The sequence below is a fragment of the Arthroderma uncinatum genome (genome assembly GCF_011692745.1).
Source record: "Arthroderma uncinatum strain CBS 119779 chromosome Unknown scaffold1, whole genome shotgun sequence".
Classification (NCBI taxonomy): Eukaryota; Fungi; Ascomycota; class Eurotiomycetes; order Onygenales; family Arthrodermataceae; genus Arthroderma; species Arthroderma uncinatum.
In genome coordinates, this window is record NW_022983863.1 from 2,819,263 (window position 1) to 2,841,133 (window position 21,871).

Genomic DNA, 21,871 nt, shown 5'->3' on the forward strand with positions numbered 1-21,871 from the left:
ATCGGTTAATGCAGCCGCAAGCAGTTGATTACTGGGGGTTTATATGGCGTTTCTGGATATCTCGTTCTGTTTCTCCGGGGGTTGACGTTCTTGAACCAGGCAGAAGTTCTGGCGTCATCAAACAACACTAAAGCTTCCCACACAAAAGAGTACTGAAGGAATACGGTTAAATGAACCATACATCAAGGATAATATTTAATTACCTATGTGAACTGGATATTACATTCTGGAGCACCGTTACCGAAATTCTCGAAGTGTATTAACGCTAGAATCCATTTAAGCAACTTGTGGTGACTGTCAATAGTTGAAATCCTCGTATACAAGCCTCTTGCCCGTTAACCAATTGGTGGCAGCTGTTTTCAATTCAGTGCCAGCACAAAGATACCAAACGTCAGAATCGGGAACGGAGGATAGATCTTCATGCTTCAGTCGACGGCGTTCTATTGAAGCCCCTGAGCTAGTCACTGACGCCAACTTCTTTTTCTCACCTTCGTCAAGGCTTTCCTCGGCGGACGCAGACGCGGAAGTAAGGAATAATATCGTGGCCTTGGGTAGCTCAGGGAATTTCTCAAAAACATCGTATACTAGCCCGATATCTTTAAGTGATATAGACCAAAAGAGCTTTAACCTTGATATATCGATATCGGGCAGTTGCGCAATAACGGGGGTGATCCCTATTCCGCCCGCGATAAAGGGGAGGATGGAATTATCCTGATCAGGGCTATGATCTGCATTGCAACATTCGAACCGGAAATCACCATCGAACCCGCGAAGTGAAAGCTCTAGCCCGCTCCGTTCACTAGATCTGAATAGGTGGCTTGTCGCATTGCCCTTTTTCCGAACGGTTATTTCGAATTCGTTTTTGGCCAAGTTGCGTCCGGGATGTGACGACACGGTGAAAGTACGAATATAATCGTCATTGATGCTGGCGGGGTCATCGTCCCTCATGTGGCTGTACCCCATATCTAATTCTTCCTGGAATGAGAGGGTTGCATATTGTCCCGGGAGCCATTTGAGAGCTGTTGATGGGTCGGATGTTTTGAATCGAAACCTGCTTATTGTTGGGGTTATAACGTCCTTTTTGACTAAAATCACTTTCATATCGCTGCTGTCGGATAGTCGGGTGCCAGGGGCTGGTTTCTCAGAAGCAAGGTATCGTACTTCTGGGTTATAAGGGGATGCCTCCCTTGGTTCCCCACGAAATGAAAGCCCATGCTCAACATATCTGGCAGCAGTAACTGTGACCTTGACAGCAAGATTGGATCTGGGCAATATCCTAGCTGCATCTTTCCCAATTAAAACTTCCGTTTTCCCGGTTATGTACAGTATATGTCCTGACTCAAAATCAGGAAATGCATAGCCAGCCAACGGCGTTGTTTGGAGGTTGCCTAAGGTCTGATATAAGCGGTTACCTGAGTATTCAGGATAAACTAGGACAGCGCCTGTACTGTCGTTAGATAATACTCGAATAAAACCCGATGGACCCCCGCGAATATTGGAGTCCATCGACTTATTTTCGTATGAACTGGCCACAAATAGCGTGTCTATTCGATTGAGTAGGTCAAGTGCTCCTTTGGGAAGCTGAGGTAAGTCCGATATGAGCTTTGGTCGGGGAGTTGCAGGAATTATATGCTTTTTATTCAAATATTTGGGGCAGTTCCCTAGGGAAATATGTCAGTATCTATATATAGCGAGCTCGTAAAAGGGGTGCAAGGAAAATTGGTATCTTACCTAAACTTTCTTCAACTTTCATAACCAGCTGTACTTGAGCTGCTTTGCCCATGGAATTATCATCTGTACTTTCATTATCAGAATCCTTGGGGGTACTCTCTTCCATAGAGCCTGCTACCATACGCCCCATTAGCTTGACTCGCCTCCTATTTTCCAAGTCAACAGGTAGTCCAGACATGAGCCTCCCAGGGCCTGATTCTTTAACAATTGTACCGGCTAGTTCACCACCAAGTAGCGTTTCCGTAACAGGATCATAAGTTCCATCGATGACGTTCCTAATGCCAATAACGGATTGAGCAACAGGACCAACGAATCCGGCTTGCCCTCCCCATACCGTACTCCACGGCCGTCCTTGCTTGTCAAGCGTTCCTAAGGCGAGTAGAGGGCACCTTTGTGCTAGTGCAGCTGCACCGGGGCTTAGGAAGGAAGCCGTTGGGTTCTCTTCATACGGAACGCGCATGAGCTGGTGCATTTTCTCCTCCCCGTCGTGCCATTGAACTTCTCCCGCTAGCACGAAAGCCATGGTGTTAGATTCCAGCTTCTGGATTTAGAGAAGAGTAGCTTGTAGGGCCTTAAGCCTCCACAGGGTGTATAAGCTAAGATATAATAAAACGTCAAAGGTAGAAAGGCGGTTATAGACGACTAGAGATCGTTGCGGTTATATTTATAATGATCAAGGTTAACACTTCGGCCCTTCAATCGAGACCTCTATGATCTGTCAGCTTCATCCGCAGGCGTTTATCATGAGCGAGCTTTTGCCGTTGGAAATCATGCTCAGGACATATTTTTGATGATTCCAAACTCACCAAACTCGCGGGTTTATATAGAAAAGGCCGAAGTGCATATTGATTTGTAATACAGGCTGGTATTTATCACGAAGATGGATTAGTAACGGCCTGAAATATCCCTAAAAGCATGGCATGGCTATATACAATTTTTATACCGGACGTTTTAACTATCCAAATACGCGGTATAGACTAAAAAAAGGTTTACTTCGACAGCAGTTTCACCCCAACTTATATAGAGCTATAGTTTTCCCATGAACCTGAGGCGCAAGGTGACCAAAGGAAGTTTACGCCTCGATTCAAGAACGAACACTTCTGGAGTATCACCAGCTACGAGGGATGCGATATCATAATGCAATACCAGCGAAACCAAACCCTTGACGACCTGCCGACCAACCTTGTGCCCTTCGTTTTGCGGCTGTGACTCGGGCCTGCTCTTTAACTATTGATGGGATGGATGGTTAGCAGACAGAAGCCGTGACTTTATACGCATTCAAGATAACGATACCCCCATTGCAGAGGAAGATACTGATACGACTCACGTTCATCCCAAGTTATGGGCTCTTTTGTGACCTCTTTGGCCTCTCGCCAATTGTGCATGCACCAAGCAGCAACCATAAAATCCAAATACTCTCTATCGAAATCATTCCAACTCTTTATCAAATCCAGCTTGGGCGGGGATATCTCCGTTTTACTGTCCATGTCCCATCGTCTTCGCGTTTCCATCGCAATTAACGGACCATTTTCCTTCTCACGCCATTCGTAGAACGACGAACCAGTTGTCTCACCGGCCGTGCTAGCATTACCGCTCTCGGATCGCTCAAGAACGAAAGATGGCAGCCCCTTGCCCCAAGCAGCCCACCCCGATCTGATGCCGTAGGAACTCCTACTCATCTGACCTCGTTTATCGGAAAAATATCGCCGGCCATCTATCTCGTAACGCGCGTGACCTATGTGAAGGAGCGGCGCATCACGAAGCGCAAAAACATCGCGTTTCACCGTCTTGGTGGTTGGCCCGCTTTGCGAAGCTGAAGACACCGTCCGTTGTTCGATACGTGTTAACAGGACCCCATATTGGCTTATCTCGTGGCCGTCTAGAGCGTGGGTGAGACTATAGACTGGCTGCTCACCAGGGGAGGCAGATGAGTAAATATATTTGCCATTTATGGTCAGGGTCACTGCACCGCTTGACTGCTGTGCTTTTGGAGGTGCAACCTGAGTGCCCGCGCCAGTTACAGCAGCTTCGTATGCTGGCGGGGAATCAGTGTCTGATGGGTATGGTTCGATATCCGCCAATCGAGACTTCATGGCGAGTCTATGCTATAGACCAATCACTCCTCTAGTGAGTTCTTCTTAACTGTACAAAGCAGCTACAGAGTACGAGGAGAATTGAGAGCCCAAAGACATCACGAAGACAGGCTGAGCCTCAAGGATGCTATTACGTCATTGCCACAATACGAAGGATGGCAGGAAGCCAGCTCGTAGCGAGCCATCCATGCCTGTCGCATGGCAGAGACATCCAGGGATCATTCATACTCGCATCCTGAGAAGAAGCAATATGTGCATCGCTATGTGCATCGGACCTGTTTCCCCGGAGTAGATTCTCAACAAATTCAGAAAACGCAGAGACGCATTGCTCCCTCGCTAAATATGCATACCACCTTTACATACGAAGGATGGAACATCGTTCAGCTAGCCAACCTGCAAAATCCTCGATGTAAAGGCTGCCGACACCTTTACCTGACAGCTGAACTTGTGCCGTTAAGGAGAGAGAACTTTAGGTGAATGCTCAATCGCGGATATCAGCTAATAATAGCAACCAGAACCATGGTCTATACCACCTCAACCATGCTCGGAGAAGCTTCTCAGGTCCCAGAGATTCCACAATTCGCCCTTAGCCGAGCAAAACGCCTAACTTCTATGGATGCGGGGGCGCTGCAATGCCAATTGTTCAAACATTCGTATTTTAAGACATTCCTGCTTACTGCAATTGCTATATCCTAGCTCCATGATCGTGGCTAGCTTCACGTCCGATATGATCGACATGGGATGGGCCCTAAACTCAACATCAACTTCCATCCGACTTTCCCGCAATAAATTCGCAGGCAACATGTTCTCAGCCTGCTTCTTCTTCTACTACTAGCCTGTGAATGTCTTAAAACGGGCCCCACTAGATCGATTGGATCTATGGAATATAGCTGATCTGATCTGATGTGACTTCATTGCTCCACAGCCTTGGTTGCATCTGTTTTTTGGCTGCTCGGGACCAGAAAGTTACCTCTTCAACATGATCCAAATGATGGCTGAATATAGCTACGTCTTAGCTTTGGGATGCTCCTTGCAAAATAAATATCTCTGCTTAAAGCGAGACATAATACTTGGAGCAAGGGATTATGCATATTTCGAAGAGTAAGGTAGCATTCAGCGGATGCTACCCTGCTTGTCATGTACAATTCTTTCGGGTTAGCCTGAGGATCTCGATTCCGATATCAAATGCTCGTCTTATAAGTGTTCCTTGAATCTGAAACCTCTCCAACGGCTGTCCTTAGTCTTTTTCTCACGTCAACTCTGCAATACGGGCCTTTGCGGAGAATCCGACAATTCAACTGTTGATGTCACTGGGCCCTAGCCTCTGGTAAAGTGGCTGTTTGCATAGTTAATATCCTCTATAACAATGTGATTCGCCCACGTCTCTCCCAAGTACGATACAGATACCCTCCTGTCGGTTTACTATGGATATATGCCACCTTCATATTTCGGGGAAGTAAAACTCCCCGGAACTAGACAAAAGCTAACTTAGATACCTTGCAAATCATGACTCGGATGATAATTTTAGTCCTAGGATGGCTATTCTGATCGATGGCACCGCTTCACGCCAATGGCACTGGTGGATCAGTGGCAGTGCGATCCTTTGCTATTGCCATTCGACTTCGTATCGTTCATGGATTCAAACAATAGATTCCTTCAAACTTTATGAGAACAGGTAAGACATCAATTGCCTGTTAATTGTTCAACGGTCCTCCTCCCCAATGGTATAAATATGGGCTCAATTCCCCTTGGTTGCCCATATTATCATCATCATCGACTCCAAATCTTCAACTCCAATAATATCATTACCAGTTTCATCCAAAACCATCAATATGCAATTCAAGGCCATTGCCCTTACTGCCATTGCGGCCATCGCCCCTTTCACTGCTGCCGTTGGCCACGCCATCGTCGAGAACCACTGTGATAACAACGCCTACCTTTGGTCTGTTGGCAGCCAAGTTGGCCCTCAGAACGTTATCACCCCGGGACACACTTACTCCGAACAATTCCGCTACGATCCTGTTAGCGGAGGCATTGCCCTTAAGATAACCCGCACCAAGGATGGAATCTACAACGGTTCCCCACAGACTATCTTCGCATACACCTTGACCAACTCCAATACCTTCTATGACCTGTCGGACGTTTTTGGTGATGCTTTCGCCGGCACCAGCGGCCTGTTGGTTTCGACCTCCAACCCCAACTGCCCAGATATCTGGTGGGCCAATGGTGTCCCTCCTGCGGGCCAGAAGTTCACCTCTGCCTGCCAGAGGGATGCTGATATCACCTTGACCCTTTGCGCAACCGCACCAAAATAAAGGGACCTGATTAGTATGTCTCATCTCGTTTAATACTCTGGCGGCCCTGTTAAATTCCGGAACTGACTATCAAGTATGAGTACAATGGATTTGGGTGCTCCCTAAGCTCATTTATCATGTTGCCTGACTTATGAATTATTCAACGCTTCAAGGGCCACTTGTCATACAGTTATGTTTACGTTGCATCATCCTTCTAAGCACCATGCCATTGTTTAGCCTTAGTATATAATCACGAACTGTAATGATATTTGATTTCCTCCTGAAGCTATTTCTACCTTCTAGAACATATTTATATTTATTTATTAGAATACTAGTCGAGCTTGTGCTACGTGATGCGTCGAACGTAGATCATAGTTCATGGGTCTTAAATGTAACCCTGTGTAATTATTAGGTAGATAAGGAGAGTATGTGAGACAGAATGCCGAACGTGGCTCGAGGCCGGTCCTAATTAACGGCCCCTAGAAAGCTTAACTATAACCAAGCATGAGGAAAACACTTCACTCGAATCTATTGTTTCATTACACAGTCAACGGCGATTAGAGGGCAGAAGCGAGAGATGTGTTACCGCCAGGGAGCCCCCTGTACCCTACACTATTATGCTCAGCTATAAACAGTAATGGATATTGTCATTGCATGGGGCCTTTCTTGTTTGATAGAAGTTTAATTAACATCACGCCACATTGCAGACATAGCATATAAAGCAAAAAAAAGCTGATAATTTAAAAAAACCAAAAGGGGCCATTAGGAAGATCAAAACATTCAACATTTCTTTTGTCATTATTTTGGGGGAAATTGAGACAATTGTGTGCAAGATATAGATAAAGAGTCGTCTATGATGTTTGAGGTGTCTACATGATGACTTCATTTGCAACATCCTGTATGATAAGAAGTTAGATGAGAACACGTAAGAATGAGGGGAAGGATGGGGGGGGAATATAAACATACGCGCTTCAGCTCCTTAAATGGCAAACAAACACAGTTCTGGACACGAACTTCATCACCAACACCACACTCTTTACCCAAGATAGTGATGTTCTGGACCTTGACACCGTTCTTGATGATGGTAGTGGAATGACTGCCGGCCGGGGTGGGGGTACCTTCAACACGCGCCCAGGCACCAACCCGGCTGCTCCATCCGATGATAGAATACAAGATGCAAGCATCGTGTTTGATCTCGGCGTCTTCAAGGACAATGGATTCCTTGATACGGACACCTGGACCAACGACTGCACGGGCACCAATAGAGACGTTTGGTCCTAGTTTGGCGGTTGGGTCGACGGTGGCAGACGGGTGGATGTAGACTGGTGGGACGATCGTGGCGGAGGGAGCAGCCAGCTCGTCAGAGCCAGACTGGAAGGCTTTTTGGAGGTAGAGGGCATTGGCGGGTACAGCGGAGCCAGCAGTCTTGATCTGACGCCAGAAGTCCTTGGTCTCATGGACAAAGAAGCGATTGCTGTCCGCGAGGTCGGGGAGGATGTCCTGCTCGAGACGTAGGATCTCAGGAGTTTCATTGGAATCATCCTGTGCAACGTAGGACGATTCGAGGTTTTCGGATGATGGGTAAGAAAGTAGACGAGGGCGGGCGGTGCGGCGTTTGATGGCGCTGCGGATGGACGGGAATATGCATTCGGTAGCGAACAGGTAGACACCGCAGTTTATCAGGTTGGAGATGTGTGACTCTGGCTTCTCAACGTAGTGGAGAACTCGCTTGGTGTGAGTATCGGAGACAATGCAACCAAAGTTGGTGGCAGCATCGTCACTGAGACGGGTTCCAAGGATGACGGCCTCCGCATCCTTCTCCTCGAAGAGCTTGAGCATCTCTCCCAGCGGGAACGAGCAGCAGACATCTGCATTGAGCACGAAGAATCTCTCTGGACGGCCCTTAAGGATAGCATCACGGAAATGATACAGGCCTCCTGCGGTGCCGAGAGCTTGATATTCGCGGAGGTACTGGATACGGAATTGGGGGAACTCCGTGCTGGCGGACTTGATGAAGTCTCGGAAGACGGTTTCGTCATAGTATCCAACGAGAATAACTTCACGGATTCCAGGGACCTTCGCGACAGCCTTCAAGCAGTGAAATATGATGGGGTGACCTGCGACTTCGAACAAGGGCTGGGACGATTAGCGCTTTGACGTGGCTTGAGAGGCGACTATGCGGGGTGGATTGGCCGTTGTAGATGGAGCGGGCAGCTAAGATAACACACCTTGGGCATATCCAGGGAGAGAGGTCTGAATCTAGTTCCTCTAGATGGTCCGCCGACCTACGGTATAGCGAAAGAATCATCAGTCATTGTCTAAAAAGGGGGAGCGGATGTGTTGTCATGTTTGGAGAGAGCTGCGGGTGGCCTAGTTACCAGGATGACTGCTTTTGTTGATGCCATGGCTGAAGCTGTAGAGGGTGCTGCAAGCATGCTTTGAAAGAGGCCTTTTTAAAACAAGTGAACAGAGGTCTTTCCTGTGCCTGTGTGCAGGGGGGAAAGTGTCTAGATGCCAACTCTTTTGAAGCTGAGAGAGGCAGTACTAAGCTCCTATCTTGGTGCTTTCTGGGCGGTGAACCACGAGCTCCCGTGACCCCACGTGTTTTCGTCCCTTTTTCAGGGGCAACTTCAACCTCAACCTCAACCTCCAGTTTTATACGAGGACGACGACGATGGTATATCGAGATTTACTGGATATACTATTGATATAGGTGATATATTGATATATGTCTAGGAGGAATAGACTGTGGCCCTGCGAGTTGGGCGGCCTGCTTGTGGTATACCCTGTGTTTGAAGGGATGTCCAGCTGTAGCTCCCCGATGATGGGAAGCTACAGGACAGTATCAGAGGACATGAGATGAGCTTTCTCTTAGGCATGGGCTAGTGCCATGACAAGTGTGACTTGTGTTTTCTTTGTCTGGTGTGTTATTGTCAGGTCCTGCCATGGTAGAAGAATATTCTACAGCGGGGCTGGGAGATTCCACCACTTTTGTTGCTATGATCCCAAACACACTGTGATATTGACTATCAGCTTAGCAATACTATCTTGCTATTTCCCTAGCCTCACTTTTGTCTATAGAGCAGGGTTTTCTTTATACTCAGCTCGCTAAATACCAGAGCTAGCCCACACTCCGCTTCCCCCCCACAATACTCTCTTGATATCTGTATCGAGAGACAACTTACCTGCTCATCAAGACCACAGGGTCACTGAGATACCATAACTATCTCGCCGTTGCTACCTCGCAATCTGATACATATCCACCCTCCCTTCCAGGCAGTTAGAAAGGGTTTGCATCAACCTGGGAATGGATATGGCACGTCATCAAAACCACGAAGAGGGTGGCTATTCTCCACGTAAGGCTCCTCATGGAATATCTAGATCTACTGTCGTTTCTATACTCATCCTTATTCTAGGCACTGTGAGAGATAAGACGCCGTCTTTTCAAGATGGTGACGGAAATACCTCGATAAACTTGATCGCACAAAATATGCGAGCCGTGGTTAAGAAGATCCAGGACTTACGGCATCTAGGTATCGAAAATCATGGCTTGCCACTGCCAAAGATCGTCGTCGTCGGTGACCAGAGTGTCGGGAAAAGTTCACTCATCGAGGGCATGAGTGAGATCAAAGTCCCGAGGAGTGCTGGGTGCTGTACAAGGTGCCCTTTGGAAATCAATCTGGCGGAGAGCGACTCTGCTGATTCCCCATGGACGTGTAAAGTTTTACTCATGAAAAAGTACGTCTTTGACAGCTCTGGACGCGCGCAACGGGCGACCCATGCCAAACCGCTAGGACCATGGATTGAACAAGACCCTGAGGAGCTCCACTTCGCTACGCTGACGGATAAGGCTGCTCTCCAAGAACACCTCAAGTGGGCTCAGCTAGCCACTCTCAACCCGGGACGCAGTCATACCGACTTCGTGCCGGGCGACGACCAGGACGCGGATGGAACTTACACTCAGGTCAAGTTTTCTCCCAACGTCGTCCGCCTGGACATCACAGCTCCTAGGTTTCCGAACTTATCTTTTTACGACCTACCCGGCGTCATAAACGTCGCGGAAATTGACGAAGAGAAATACCTCGTTACGTTGGTCGAGAATTTGGTCAAGGAATATATCCGCGCTCAGAATTGCATTGTCCTACTTACCCTGCCAATGACGGATGACGCAACAAACTCTAGCGCCGCACGAATCATCCGCGATATTCCCGGTGCTAGAAAGCGAACTCTAGGCGTCTTGACCAAGCCAGATCGCGTCGAGCTCAAGAATGGAAATGAGTATGATCAGTGGCGCGAAATCCTACGAGGGGAGAAGTTCTCAACCGGACACGGATATTACGTTGTCCAAAACAATCCTGATCCAAGAGTCGACCATGCAACTGCCCGTGAAGAAGAGCTTCACTTTTTTTCACACCCGCCCTGGCAAACGGAGCTAGTCGAATACAATGACCGATTCGGCACTCGTCGTCTGCAGGCGGCCCTCTCGAGGCTTCTCCTGAAACAGATCCAAGATTCCCTGCCCGGTATCATTGATAAGATCAATACACAAGCTAGACATGTTCAGAATGAACTTAGCAAGTTGCCGAATCCGCCATCTGCCAACATACCCTACATTTTGTGCCAGAAGCTTAACGTCTTCATGAACAATGTCCAGTTGCATGTCGATGGTGGTTTACCTAAGTTCCCCTTCCTCAAGCGATGGGGCTCACTCGCTTCTGAATTCAAGTTGTACCTTGCCGAATCTAGACCTACCGTACGTTTGCTCGAATCTTCCGTTGATCTTCAGGCCCCATCGGCCAGTCCAGATGGCCCGAATGACGATACAGCTGCCGATGCTCAAGCAAACGGCAAACGTAAATTTAAGGAGAACGGCTCAAACAAAGAAACCGACCTGAAACGGATGAAAGTAGGAGATGTGTCCAATGGCCATGCGTCTACAAAATCCATGGTTCAAGCCAATGGCCATTTCGATTGCTTTGCAAGTAAGTTTTTAAAAAGTCCCCTCTATCACCGCTATATCACTGACTTTAAACCTCAAAGGACCAGCAAAAACTTTCACCCTCGAAGAAATTCGTAATGTGAACACGGATACCTATGTCTCTGGCGTTCCTGGCCTTGGAAACCCCCATGCAGTTGAAGCCATCAACAAAATCAGCGTGTCTCACTGGAGCGACCCAATGAAAACATTCCTGAACGTTACGTACGCCCTGATATCTGAGGTTCTGCTAGACTAGATGCGTTCCGTATTTGGCCAATATGAGCAAACGGCTCTCTATGATGAGTTAAAAGCCATCATCATTGATTTCCTTGAGTCAATCAGAGTTGAACACTTTGAGCAGGCCGAAGAACATTTCAATATTGAATGTCTGAAGCCATTTACAATGGCAAATGATCTGTTTCAGCGTGTTCAAGAGGAAACTTATGACACGTTCTACAAGAAGCGCCATGCTGCTAGAGCTAAATGCTATGCCAAAACTATCGACGGGTACCACTTGGTTACAGGCCTACGGACTAAGACTGATCCGAATAAGGTGACCAAGGAGGAGCTGGGCCCTGACGAGTTTGCAAAGGAGCTGGAAATTATGAGTGTAAGGGCTTATCTTATTCCTCTCACTATCGAAACTTGTTGCATTTTTGGTATATTCCTTGAAGCTTACAGTTGACCGTTGAACAGGCCTCACGCGCTTACTATGACATTGCTTCATCGCGGTTTGTCGATACCACTTGCCAGAACATTTACATCAAACTGTTCATGCGCTGTCGGGATGAATTGCGGGACGTCATCGAACACAAGCTCGGGATCCTAGAGGAAAATGGTGTGTACCATGCCCCTGATGATGATGAATCTCCCATCTTTCAAGTTCTGACTCACTAACGACATAATCTAGCCTCCGAAAGGTGCCAGGAACTGATAGCGGAAGATCGCGGGCGACAGATCAGACGCACCCACCTGCAAAAGGAGAAGGAGAAGCTCGACAAGGCTCAAGAGTGGTTGAAAGTCGCGGAGAAGACCCCTGAGCCGCTTTTCTGCGAACCTGCTCCTTGATCGTCGTAGGGGAAGAGTCTCATTAGGTTAGGTGTACTCCTGGATACGATGTGACTCTTGATTACGGTCTTATCCTTTCAAACTCGAGCTTATGACGACTTACGATGGGGTATGGCTCTCTTTCGATCAACAAGCTGTGTCACTATCAACTTTGAATGTATCACTCTAGCAATGTAGGAAGGCAAGCAAGACAAGCCGGAAAGACTTAATAGGGATGAATCTGGCTACTTGAAATACAAATGATGTCTGCTATATCTCTTGCTAATACTCTTGAGGACAACGTAATGATAGACTTGACTGTCACCATCTATAAGTATGTAAATAATAGGGGTGGCTAATGTGGGATATGAAACTGTTGTGGGCAAAAAAAGAGAAAAAGAAAAAAAAAACGGGCTTGACTCACGAGTCCTGGCAACCACCACCAAACCCCCGCCATTCGCGCGTCTTGACTCACTTACTCCCTCCACGATAAATAGATCTTCCAGTCTGCGCCGTAGGGAGCGTCCTGGAACCGTCAATTCATGCTCTCGGTATCTCAAAAAGAGAGAAAGCGCAAGACGAACTGCTAAGAACCATGGCTGATCAAGCTTCCGTTGACCAGGCGGGGGCTGCTGTCGCAAACCTCCAGCTCGACGAGGTCACCGGCGAGAAGGTGTCCAAGTCGGAATTGAAGAGAAGACAGAAGCAGCGTGCTCAGGAGGAAAAGAAGGCTGAAAAGGCCGCCGCTGCTGCCGCCGCGGCGCCTGCTGAGGGCAAGAAGAAGAACAAGGAGGAAGACGAATCTCAACTCACCCCCAACGTGAGTTGCCGGTGTTCTACCGCATTGATGGTGCTGGACGATACTGACGCCGTTGCCATATAGCAATATTTCGAGATCCGCAGTGCCAAAGTCAACCAGCTCCGGGAGACCAAGGAGCCCAACCCATACCCTCACAAATTCCATGTCACCGACGACCTCCGCAAGTTCCTCAAGGACTACGACTCGTTGAAGAAGGGAGAGCATATGACAGACAAGGAGGTGCGCATTGCTGGCAGAATATATACCAAGCGTACTGCTGGCGCCAAACTTATCTTCTATGACCTCCGTGCCGAGGGTGTGAAGGTGCAGGTTGCCTGCCAGGCCCAGGAGGCCTCAGGTGATGTATCCTTTGAAGCCCAGCATGAGAACCTGCGAAGAGGAGACATTATTGGTATCATTGGATTCCCCGGCCGTACCAGCCCAAAGAACCGTGATGATGGTGAGCTCTCTATTTTCGCCCGCCAGGTTATCCTCCTTTCGCCATGTCTTCACCAGATCCCTTCGGAACATTACGGCTTGAAGGACCAAGAGCAGCGTTTCAGACAGAGATATCTTGACTTGATCATGAATGACTCTTCGAGGAACGTTTTTGTTACTCGTTCTAAGATCGTCAGCTACATTCGACGATACTTTGATGAGCGTGACTTCGTCGAGGTTGAGACACCAATGATGAATGCTATTGCTGGTGGTGCTACTGCTAAGCCTTTTGTCACTCATCACAACGACCTTAACATGAACCTGTTCATGCGAATTGCCCCCGAATTATATCTTAAGATGCTGATCGTTGGCGGTCTTGAAAGAGTGTACGAAATGGGCCGCCAGTTCAGGAATGAGGGCATCGATCTTACTCATAACCCTGAATTTACCACTTGTGAATTCTATTGGGCTTACGCCGATGTGTATGATCTCATGAATGTCACCGAAGACCTTGTGTCTGGACTTGTTAAGCATGTTACTGGTGGTTATGAGACTGTGTTCCACACCCAGACAGGAGAAGAATACAAAGTCAACTGGAAGGCTCCATGGAAGAAGATTGAAATGATTCCAGCTCTCGAGGAAGCCACCGGTGAGAAATTCCCTCCAGGCGACCAGCTGCATACCCAAGAGACAAACGAGTTTTTGAAGAAGGTTTTGAAGAAGGTCAACGTTGAATGTACTCCCCCACTCACCAACGCCCGAATGCTCGACAAGTTGGTTGGCGAATTCATCGAGGAGACATGCATCAACCCATCATTTATCATTGGACACCCACAAATGATGTCCCCGTTGGCCAAATACCACCGTGATCACGTTGGTCTGTGTGAACGATTCGAAGCATTCGTTTGCAAGAAGGAAATCGTAAATGCCTACACCGAGTTGAACGATCCTTTCGACCAGAGATTGCGATTCGAGGAGCAAGCTAGACAGAAGGAACAGGGCGACGACGAGGCACAGATGGTCGACGAGAATTTCTGTACCAGTTTGGAATATGGTCTCCCACCAACTGGCGGATGGGGTATGGGTATTGACCGATTGGTCATGTTCTTGACCGACAACTACAGCATCAAGGAGGTTTTGGCATTCCCATTCATGAAGGAAGATAAGACGGCTACAAAGGAGAAGGATCATCTTGCTGCCGAAGTTGTTGGCGTCCAGCCTATGCCTGTAGAGGGTATCCGTAAGTGATTTACTTGGTTCCTCACCATTTCCTGTTTGCTCTAGGCGTTTTCTAACTCATAAAATTTTAACGCTTTAGCACACAAGTAAATTTAAGGCATCTTGGTTGCTGGGCTAGAGGTTTTGCATGTTCTAATGGGATCACGAACGGTCATTGAGTAAGATTAGGAACATCTCACCATGGGTGATATGAAATAAAAGCACTATTTTCAGACCTGGAATCTCCAGATGTTCACGACCATGCTTCTACTGTTCCATCCTTCTGGTATATTTCTTCGAGAATTACAGATTCTCATACCTTGATCCAGCCCTTTTTTGATAGGGACTGCTCTGATGTAACGAGCTTCTCAAAATGGTTCCTATTAAAATCATTATTGTGTTGTCCCTATGGAAACATTCTAATTCACTTTATTTTCATTCTTGATACCATGGGAGAGCTTCTTTTTTTATTTAATACCTATCAACTATGAAATCTGAACGGTAAAGGGGATATTCACTAGTATGGACACTACTATGAATATCATAATGAGTTACTATAATATATCACTGCGGAAGTCCCCTTCAGTGTGTTCCTTTGAGCCACCAAGAGTTCCTCCTTCACAGCCCTTTTGTGAATGTCCTGCATGATATCTAGTTTAGCGGAAGAAGCCGTAGTGACAACTTGGACCTGGGTATTATTTCTTTCTCTACAAAGTCCTGGGTTCTTCCTCGCTTAACCCTCAACTTCTCCACTAGACCATGAGAGCTCTTTCTTATGATATAACCCATCTCTCTAACTCCATGCCCTCCCTGGACACCTACTATCACGAATTACTGGACCTATACTTCCCAAATACTTAATATATTTGTGTTGATGACGTTCTCGCTCTTCTTTCGATGCTGATATCTTGATATCACCAAACCGTGGAATCTCTACCCCCTGGCTGAACCGATATCATGTTTCCAGCAAGCAGACAGAGCCTTTCTACCCCAGCGAGGACACCGGGCTCTAGCACCAGCCCAGCTAGAAATCGGCCTCCTCAGATAAACACATCCAACGCCCTTGCAGCTGATGGAAAGCAAATCGAGGTGATTGAGATATCATCAAGCCCATCTCCCCAAGACACCCACCCCCGGTTCTCCCAATCTCAATCACTCCTTGCTCCAGAAACACCCCAGGGGAAGCCAGCTGAGCAACCGCTGCAATCACAGCCAACTACTCCTGCACCATTTGAGGCAACACCTTCTGCCCAACGCGCACCCCATAGCGTATTCAAACCTATCAAAATCCACACTGCAAAATGTGATGTCTGCAATAAACATAACAAAGCCACTCTACAGCGCTGTATCGAGTGTGGGTGGCAGATATGCATCCCCTGTTGGAATGCTAGGGGCGGAAACGGTGCCCATGGAAGTACTAGGAAATTCACTGGTGCTGTCTATCGCAGCTCAGACGAAGAACAGCAACCACAGAAGAAACCTCGCAAGAAAGGGAAAAATGCAGATGGTGGTGCAAAACTGACCTCAGTTGATAAAGAGAAGCATTCCCCAAACAATGCTGCCTCTACTCCCGCTGTTTCTAGTCAGGGGAATGTGCCTAGGAAAGGAGGTAGCTCCGCCGCTGCCAAAAATTTGATTGTGAGTGCAGACGGTTCACCTAGCCGACCTCCTATATCTGCAAAAGCTCCCAGTTCGACATCACAGCAGCCTCAGCGCGGTTTAAAGAAAGGTGAACCTCGAGGCCAAGTTCAAGCTTCGTCAGCCTGCTCTAATGGTGGAAATTTAAGGGGAGCTCCAGTAGGGGGCTCGTGGGTATCTCCAACACTTGGAAATCCTTATCCTCAAATAGATGTCGACTTATCAAGCTCGTCCTCTCTAACTTCACTCAGTGCCCTGGAGGAAGACTGTGGGTATGGAGGTGATGAGGAAGAGGAAGGTGAAGATGATGATGCAACTGATATCGATCCAGATAGTGAAGATGTAATCGTGGCAGATGGAAAGGCATACCAGAAGAGACCTTTTAAAGATCTTTCTCCTCATACTGAGACACGAATGAATTGGCTTCTCATCGCAGCAGAGGAAGCTCTTCAGGAACGAGATAGATCCAAAGCTAGGGACAAAGCACCAGATGCTGGGTCGGTTCCAGTCTCGGTGCTTGTCTCTACTTCAGCTCCAACTTCGACTCCAGCTCCAACTCCAACTCCAGCTCCGACTTCAGCTCCCACTCCAACTCCTGTCTCTGCTCCAGTTCTAGCAGCAGCGCCAGCCCCTACCCAAGTCCCTATCCGACCTTCTGCCCGACCCCCTGCCCGAGCGTTTGCTCGTCCCTCTGTCCCGGTCCATTCATTCGTCTCCCCTGCGGTACCAGTATCTCAACTGATATCTAGAAACGCACCTAGACGTCGCTTTGAATCTTCTGGGCCAATGGAAATAGATCAACCAGGGTCTGCTAATAATTCTAACGCTTCTGTGCGCCGGAAATATGGACAGCTAACCACCAAAAAACCTTTCCATCAGCTCGATGTCCCACTTGGACTTAGAGGAATCGTTCCTGGATTCAATATGTTTAGAGAGTCGAAAGAGGCGAAATTTCGAGAGCGGCGGGAGATGAAGAGAGAATCGCAAGCCTCGAGTCCTGATAGGATGGAGATTGATGGGGATTCAGTAATGGAAGGGGAAGTTGGCGAGCCACAAAATAGAGCTATTAAACCCCATGCGCGTGCCTGGGAGCTTTAGCATGGGACGTCTCACTATTTCTTTTGTCATAAATTTCATTTGTTTTTAGGTGGAGGCGAGAATCGGTTTATCAGGGGTTTACTACCATATGATGCTCACGATTTAATACTCATTGGATCACTGGCGAGCATCTTTGTTTATTGATTCACTACCATAATACCCTGATAAATATGACTGGCCATGGCGTGGATTTTCTACTCTTGTTTTAATGACGCTTGATGTTCTTTTAATACTACTCATTCTTCATCCTGATATTTAGGGCTTAGGTTATGATGCTCACAAGTGACTTTTACTATTGTGTACATTTTGCTGCAATAGCGTTAACTTTCAGTGGAAAATGATTAGGAATTACTAGAATCATAGAATCAGCATTCCAATACAAAGGAGGAACCTGGTTTATCCTGTGGCTAGAACGTATTCATTCTCACCAGAAAGTGTTTAGACAAGAATCCTTGACCAGGGCGCTTGGTAGGAATATAGTACATTTCATTATATAGTATTAAAAAAAGAGAGGAGAAACTTAATGTACAAGTCTGGCCAGTAGGTGTTACAGCTTCTTTGTTATAAGAGAAGCAGCATGTGAGGTAGAAGACAGTGGTTTTGCCTTGGTAGCAAGTTGGAGGAGCCTTGCCGTTCGAGAAGGATGCCATATTCTACTACCCAGAACCATAACCCAGGTTAAGAGGAACAAGCTGCCTGCCTGATGGGCAGATGCCAAATGAATAGGGACAAGATAAAGAAGTGTGCTAATTCCCAGAGTCACCTGTACAGCAGTAAATGCTACAACTCCGTGGACACCTTTCTTTGCCACGCGGGGGAGCAGCTTCTTCATGGTAGGCATGCGACTGTATGCCCACAATGCCATAACGGAGGTGAAGGTGGTCATCGCCAGAATTCGGTGGTCAAGCTGTACAAAAGAGGGATTCTCAAGCATATTCCTCCACCATAGGTCGGATCGGTCTTCTTTCCGCGAGTAAAATTCATCCAGTAGTTCAGACTTGGGTGGAGCGAGGCCGTCACCCATCCATGGGATTTCATTGTAGATCAAACCAGCGTCAAGCCCAGCGACGAGACCACCTGACATCGCGGTGGTAAAAACAAGTAGGGCAAGGCCAGCTACAGAGCGGCGGAAGATGGCCAGTTTGGGATTTTTCAGCGATTGGAGAATCTCTAGCCCCTTGATTGGATCCGCAAGGAGACGGTGTGATCGTAGAATAGCCAAACCATTCCACAGCATAGCAACATAGCAGACAAAAGCAGCGCCTAGATGGGCGGTCAATCGATATTGGCTAACACGGGGGTGGCTGCCGGGTGCGAACAAGTCGTCCTTCAATCCAGACTTGACCATCCACCAGCCCAAAAAGCCCTGGAAACCGATCAGACCTGCAATGCCAGCAAGACGGAGACTCATTGGTTTTGAAACTCGTTTTGTTGCAACGAAGTAGACGGCCGGTATAACGAAAGAAAGGCCAACGAAGCGCCCCCATATCCGGTGGATCCATTCCATATAATATATCGACTTAAACTCGGGGAGGGTCATGTTAGGGTTGAGAAGCTTGAATTCCGGGGATGCTCTGTATTTAGAAAACTCGGACTCCCAGTCGTCCGCGTTCAATGGTGGTAGAGAGCCGGTTACAGGTCGCCATTCCGTTATGCTAAGTCTGTAGGGTTGTTAATACTTGATGGTTTATAGAGAATTAGCCTGCAACAGAATCATACCCTGATTCAGTAAGGCGAGTCAACCCGCCAAACACAACAATGCCAAAGACACTGACTGCGCTCGCCAGCAGCCAGTACGCAACACCCTTGGAGCTAACATCGGGAAATCTGGATTTTGTAACAGCTGCTTCTGACGTTGTCGTTGCGGTCGTGAAAAAGGACTTTGGTATTGTAGGTTTCACGGGCTGCTTCCGAAACGCAGCCAAAAGGCTAGAGGTATACTTCGGTGTGCCTTTGAATTGGCTTGTCCCTATCCATTGTCGCGTAGTTATCGGAGCGAGCGGCTTCTGTAGGCATTGGCGACATGTAAAGAATTCCTTGGGGAGTCGGGAGAGGGATAGTGTCTGCTTGAACATCGACGGTCCGGGGGTAGCGGGCGGCATGATGGCTTCCGGGCCACCGACCTGGGTGACGCTGCTGCTTTGCTTGAGGCTGGATGCTCTCAATTGTTCACTCTTGACGAGAAATGAAGCTCTTCAGATTGTACTTTTGCGGATAAGCAAGATACACTGGATTAACGTTGTTCCGCTGACTAATATCAACCTGCCGAGGTCGGACCTTTTTTGAGGCATCAAACTGACAATTAGATGAGCTCTTGGATAAACAACCACCTCTGATTGCTATCGATTTTTTATGAAGTGTATCTTGGGTGAGTTGATGCCGGTATACTTCATGTTCCGGCCCCTCGGACATCTTTTGGAAGGGAAATCAGCCCTGACCTGCAGATTCCGATATGCGGGGAATGATACAAGGTCATGAGCGGAGCGATCTGATAACGTCAGAGGAGGACTTCAGAGAGGCTACTGTTTAGGTGAGTCTACTTATTATTCGAGGCAGATTGAGGTAAGAGTCAAATCGTGTTGTCCGAAAAACGGCTAAGCTTGCCTTGCTCCATTATGCATACTGATACGCAAAACAGACAAATATTACAACTGAAACTATACATGACATGGCATCTGGCATCAGGGTCATTATTAAAACAAACAGGAATGGAATCAGGAACAGGATAGAAAACTCGTGACAGGGGTTATCTATATCAGGTTTCCTCGGAGAGCCTGTTCGCGTTCTATGGCCTCGAAGAGAGCGCGGAAGTTACCAGCTCCGAATCCGGAGAAGTTGCGGCGTTGGATGATTTCGATGAAGACGGTGGGACGGTCCATGAGATGCTAACAAGTCCGTTAGTATGAGATATACGTGAAGTTGAACTTCTTGATGGGATGAGCTTACCTTGGTGAAAAGCTGTAGGAGATAGCCACCCTCGTCAAAGTCGATAAGGATGTCAAGCTTCTTGAGAGCCTCGAAGTCTTCCTCGAGGACCATTCCCTGCTTCTTCAAACGCACACGCATGTCGTCATAGTAGGTCTCTGGGACCTTGATGAACTCCAAACCACGGGCCTTGAGCTGGGTGATGGCCTCGATAATGTTGTCGGTTCGCAGGGCGATGTGCTGAACACCGGCACCGCTGTAGAAGTCGACGTATTCCTCGATCTGGGACTGCTTCTTGCCCTTGGCGGGTTCGTTGATGGGCATCTTTACAATGTCGTTGGGGGAGGACATAACGATACTCTTGAGGGCGGAGAATTCACTATTCAGAGTCAGAGAGGGAACGAAGTAAAGTTCAGTGGATTATCAGGTACATACGTGCAGATATCCTTGTCGTCAACGGACCAGAAACGGTGAAATCCGAGAACCTTCTCATAGCTGTGAGGGAAGTTAGTATACAGTTTGTCTACCCGAGGGCGGACATGGGGATAAAACTTACTAGTCGCAGACCTTCTCCATCTCATCCCAGTCCTGGTTGCCGACGCAGTGGTCTATCCTCTCAAGCTTAACTGGTGGTAGGAACTCGGAAATTGGGTCGGGGCTGCCAGATTCATCACGGTATCCAGGCAAGAAAAGGCCCTTGTACGCCTTCCTCTCGATGAGAGTGTGTGTGGTCTCGCCATAGGTCTGGATGGTAGCATACTTGATATGGCCTTGCTCGTCCTCGGAGACCTTGACCTCGGAAATGACCTTGGCGCCGTTCTTCACAGCAGCGTCAAAGACGGCGTCGACAGAGTCGACTTCGAAAGCAACATCCTTGACACCGTCACCGTGCTTTTCGAGATGGGCGTGAATCTCCTCGAGAAGGGCCTTTTCTTCAGCGGGATAGCGAGAAGCTTGCTCAAGTGACCGGAGAGGGGAGGTGAGGACGAATGTGACGGCACCGTTGGAGACGACGTGAGAGGCGATGGTCTTGAGGCCGGTTTCCAGACCACGATAGGCGATCTTCTTGAAACCCAGACGGGTGACATAGTATGTGGCAGCCTGCTTTGCGTTTCCAACGTACCAGTGAACGTGGTCGTATCCCTTGTACTGGGAGATGTCTGCTGGGGCAGCGGTGGTCTGGGGGACGTCGGCAGCGGGAGCCATGATGGTCAAGACGCAGGGAGACGGCGAGGGAGGTGTGTGATGGGTATACAGATGCCTTTCCTTTTGGTCTATACAGAAGATTACTCCGAAGTCAGTGAAGAACTTGTCTGTGCGAGCAGGCAGGCGGTCTTTTGAATGTTCTCGCCCCACGACAGGCAACCGATACAAATACGCCGCAATGGTCAGCAAGCAATCCCAGTTCCATACTCGCACTTTCTTCCCCGTGGATTTCGGCTTTCCTGCAGCCAGGCAATTTGACGCCTCCAATAGGCAAATCCTTCTTGTTTTGCTTTCACCTAGCCGGCGCTTTTTTTGGGCAGGCTATTTCCGGCCGCCCGGCTGCTTCCGGGTGTTTCTTACTTGACGCCCTCACAGCCAACCAGGACCCTTGCCGGCCCGGCTATTT

The 21,871-nt window shown here is 48.0% G+C and overlaps 8 protein-coding genes across 8 annotated transcripts; 3 read left to right on the forward strand and 5 right to left on the reverse strand.

Moving 5' to 3' along the window:
* Positions 1-297: 297 nt before the first annotated feature.
* GIQ15_00849 (oxidoreductase) lies at positions 298-2,254 on the reverse strand (the record flags this gene model as incomplete). The annotated part of the gene is made up of 2 exons (XM_033548266.1): positions 298-1,442; positions 1,732-2,254. 2 exons carry the CDS (start codon positions 2,252-2,254, stop codon positions 298-300), a joined length of 1,668 nt encoding a protein of 555 aa, XP_033409217.1.
* A 745-nt stretch (positions 2,255-2,999) lies between these two features.
* GIQ15_00850 (uncharacterized protein) lies at positions 3,000-3,824 on the reverse strand (the record flags this gene model as incomplete). Its single annotated transcript, XM_033548267.1, has 1 exon — positions 3,000-3,824. One exon carries the CDS (start codon positions 3,822-3,824, stop codon positions 3,000-3,002), a length of 825 nt encoding a protein of 274 aa, XP_033409218.1.
* Positions 3,825-5,656: 1,832 nt separating this feature from the next.
* Positions 5,657-6,139, forward strand: GIQ15_00851 (Bys1 family protein; the record flags this gene model as incomplete). Its single annotated transcript, XM_033548268.1, has 1 exon — positions 5,657-6,139. One exon carries the CDS (start codon positions 5,657-5,659, stop codon positions 6,137-6,139), a length of 483 nt encoding a protein of 160 aa, XP_033409219.1.
* An 848-nt stretch (positions 6,140-6,987) lies between these two features.
* GIQ15_00852 (mannose-1-phosphate guanyltransferase) lies at positions 6,988-8,523 on the reverse strand (the record flags this gene model as incomplete). The annotated part of the gene is made up of 3 exons (XM_033548269.1): positions 6,988-7,014; positions 7,085-8,254; positions 8,497-8,523. The coding sequence occupies 3 exons, from the start codon at positions 8,521-8,523 to the stop codon at positions 6,988-6,990; spliced, it is 1,224 nt and encodes a 407-aa protein (XP_033409220.1).
* Positions 8,524-9,608: 1,085 nt separating this feature from the next.
* Positions 9,609-12,164, forward strand: GIQ15_00853 (dynamin family protein; the record flags this gene model as incomplete). The annotated part of the gene is made up of 5 exons (XM_033548270.1): positions 9,609-11,100; positions 11,159-11,318; positions 11,439-11,706; positions 11,793-11,934; positions 12,007-12,164. 5 exons carry the CDS (start codon positions 9,609-9,611, stop codon positions 12,162-12,164), a joined length of 2,220 nt encoding a protein of 739 aa, XP_033409221.1.
* A 574-nt stretch (positions 12,165-12,738) lies between these two features.
* On the forward strand, positions 12,739-14,709 carry GIQ15_00854 (lysyl-tRNA synthetase; the record flags this gene model as incomplete). The annotated part of the gene is made up of 3 exons (XM_033548271.1): positions 12,739-12,963; positions 13,027-14,620; positions 14,699-14,709. 3 exons carry the CDS (start codon positions 12,739-12,741, stop codon positions 14,707-14,709), a joined length of 1,830 nt encoding a protein of 609 aa, XP_033409222.1.
* A 3,172-nt stretch (positions 14,710-17,881) lies between these two features.
* Positions 17,882-19,436, reverse strand: GIQ15_00855 (cytochrome c oxidase assembly protein COX15; the record flags this gene model as incomplete). Its single annotated transcript, XM_033548272.1, has 2 exons — positions 17,882-18,995; positions 19,054-19,436. 2 exons carry the CDS (start codon positions 19,434-19,436, stop codon positions 17,882-17,884), a joined length of 1,497 nt encoding a protein of 498 aa, XP_033409223.1.
* A 648-nt stretch (positions 19,437-20,084) lies between these two features.
* Positions 20,085-21,465, reverse strand: GIQ15_00856 (4-hydroxyphenylpyruvate dioxygenase; the record flags this gene model as incomplete). The annotated part of the gene is made up of 4 exons (XM_033548273.1): positions 20,085-20,219; positions 20,281-20,638; positions 20,695-20,754; positions 20,816-21,465. 4 exons carry the CDS (start codon positions 21,463-21,465, stop codon positions 20,085-20,087), a joined length of 1,203 nt encoding a protein of 400 aa, XP_033409224.1.
* Between the last annotated feature and the right edge of the window lie 406 nt (positions 21,466-21,871).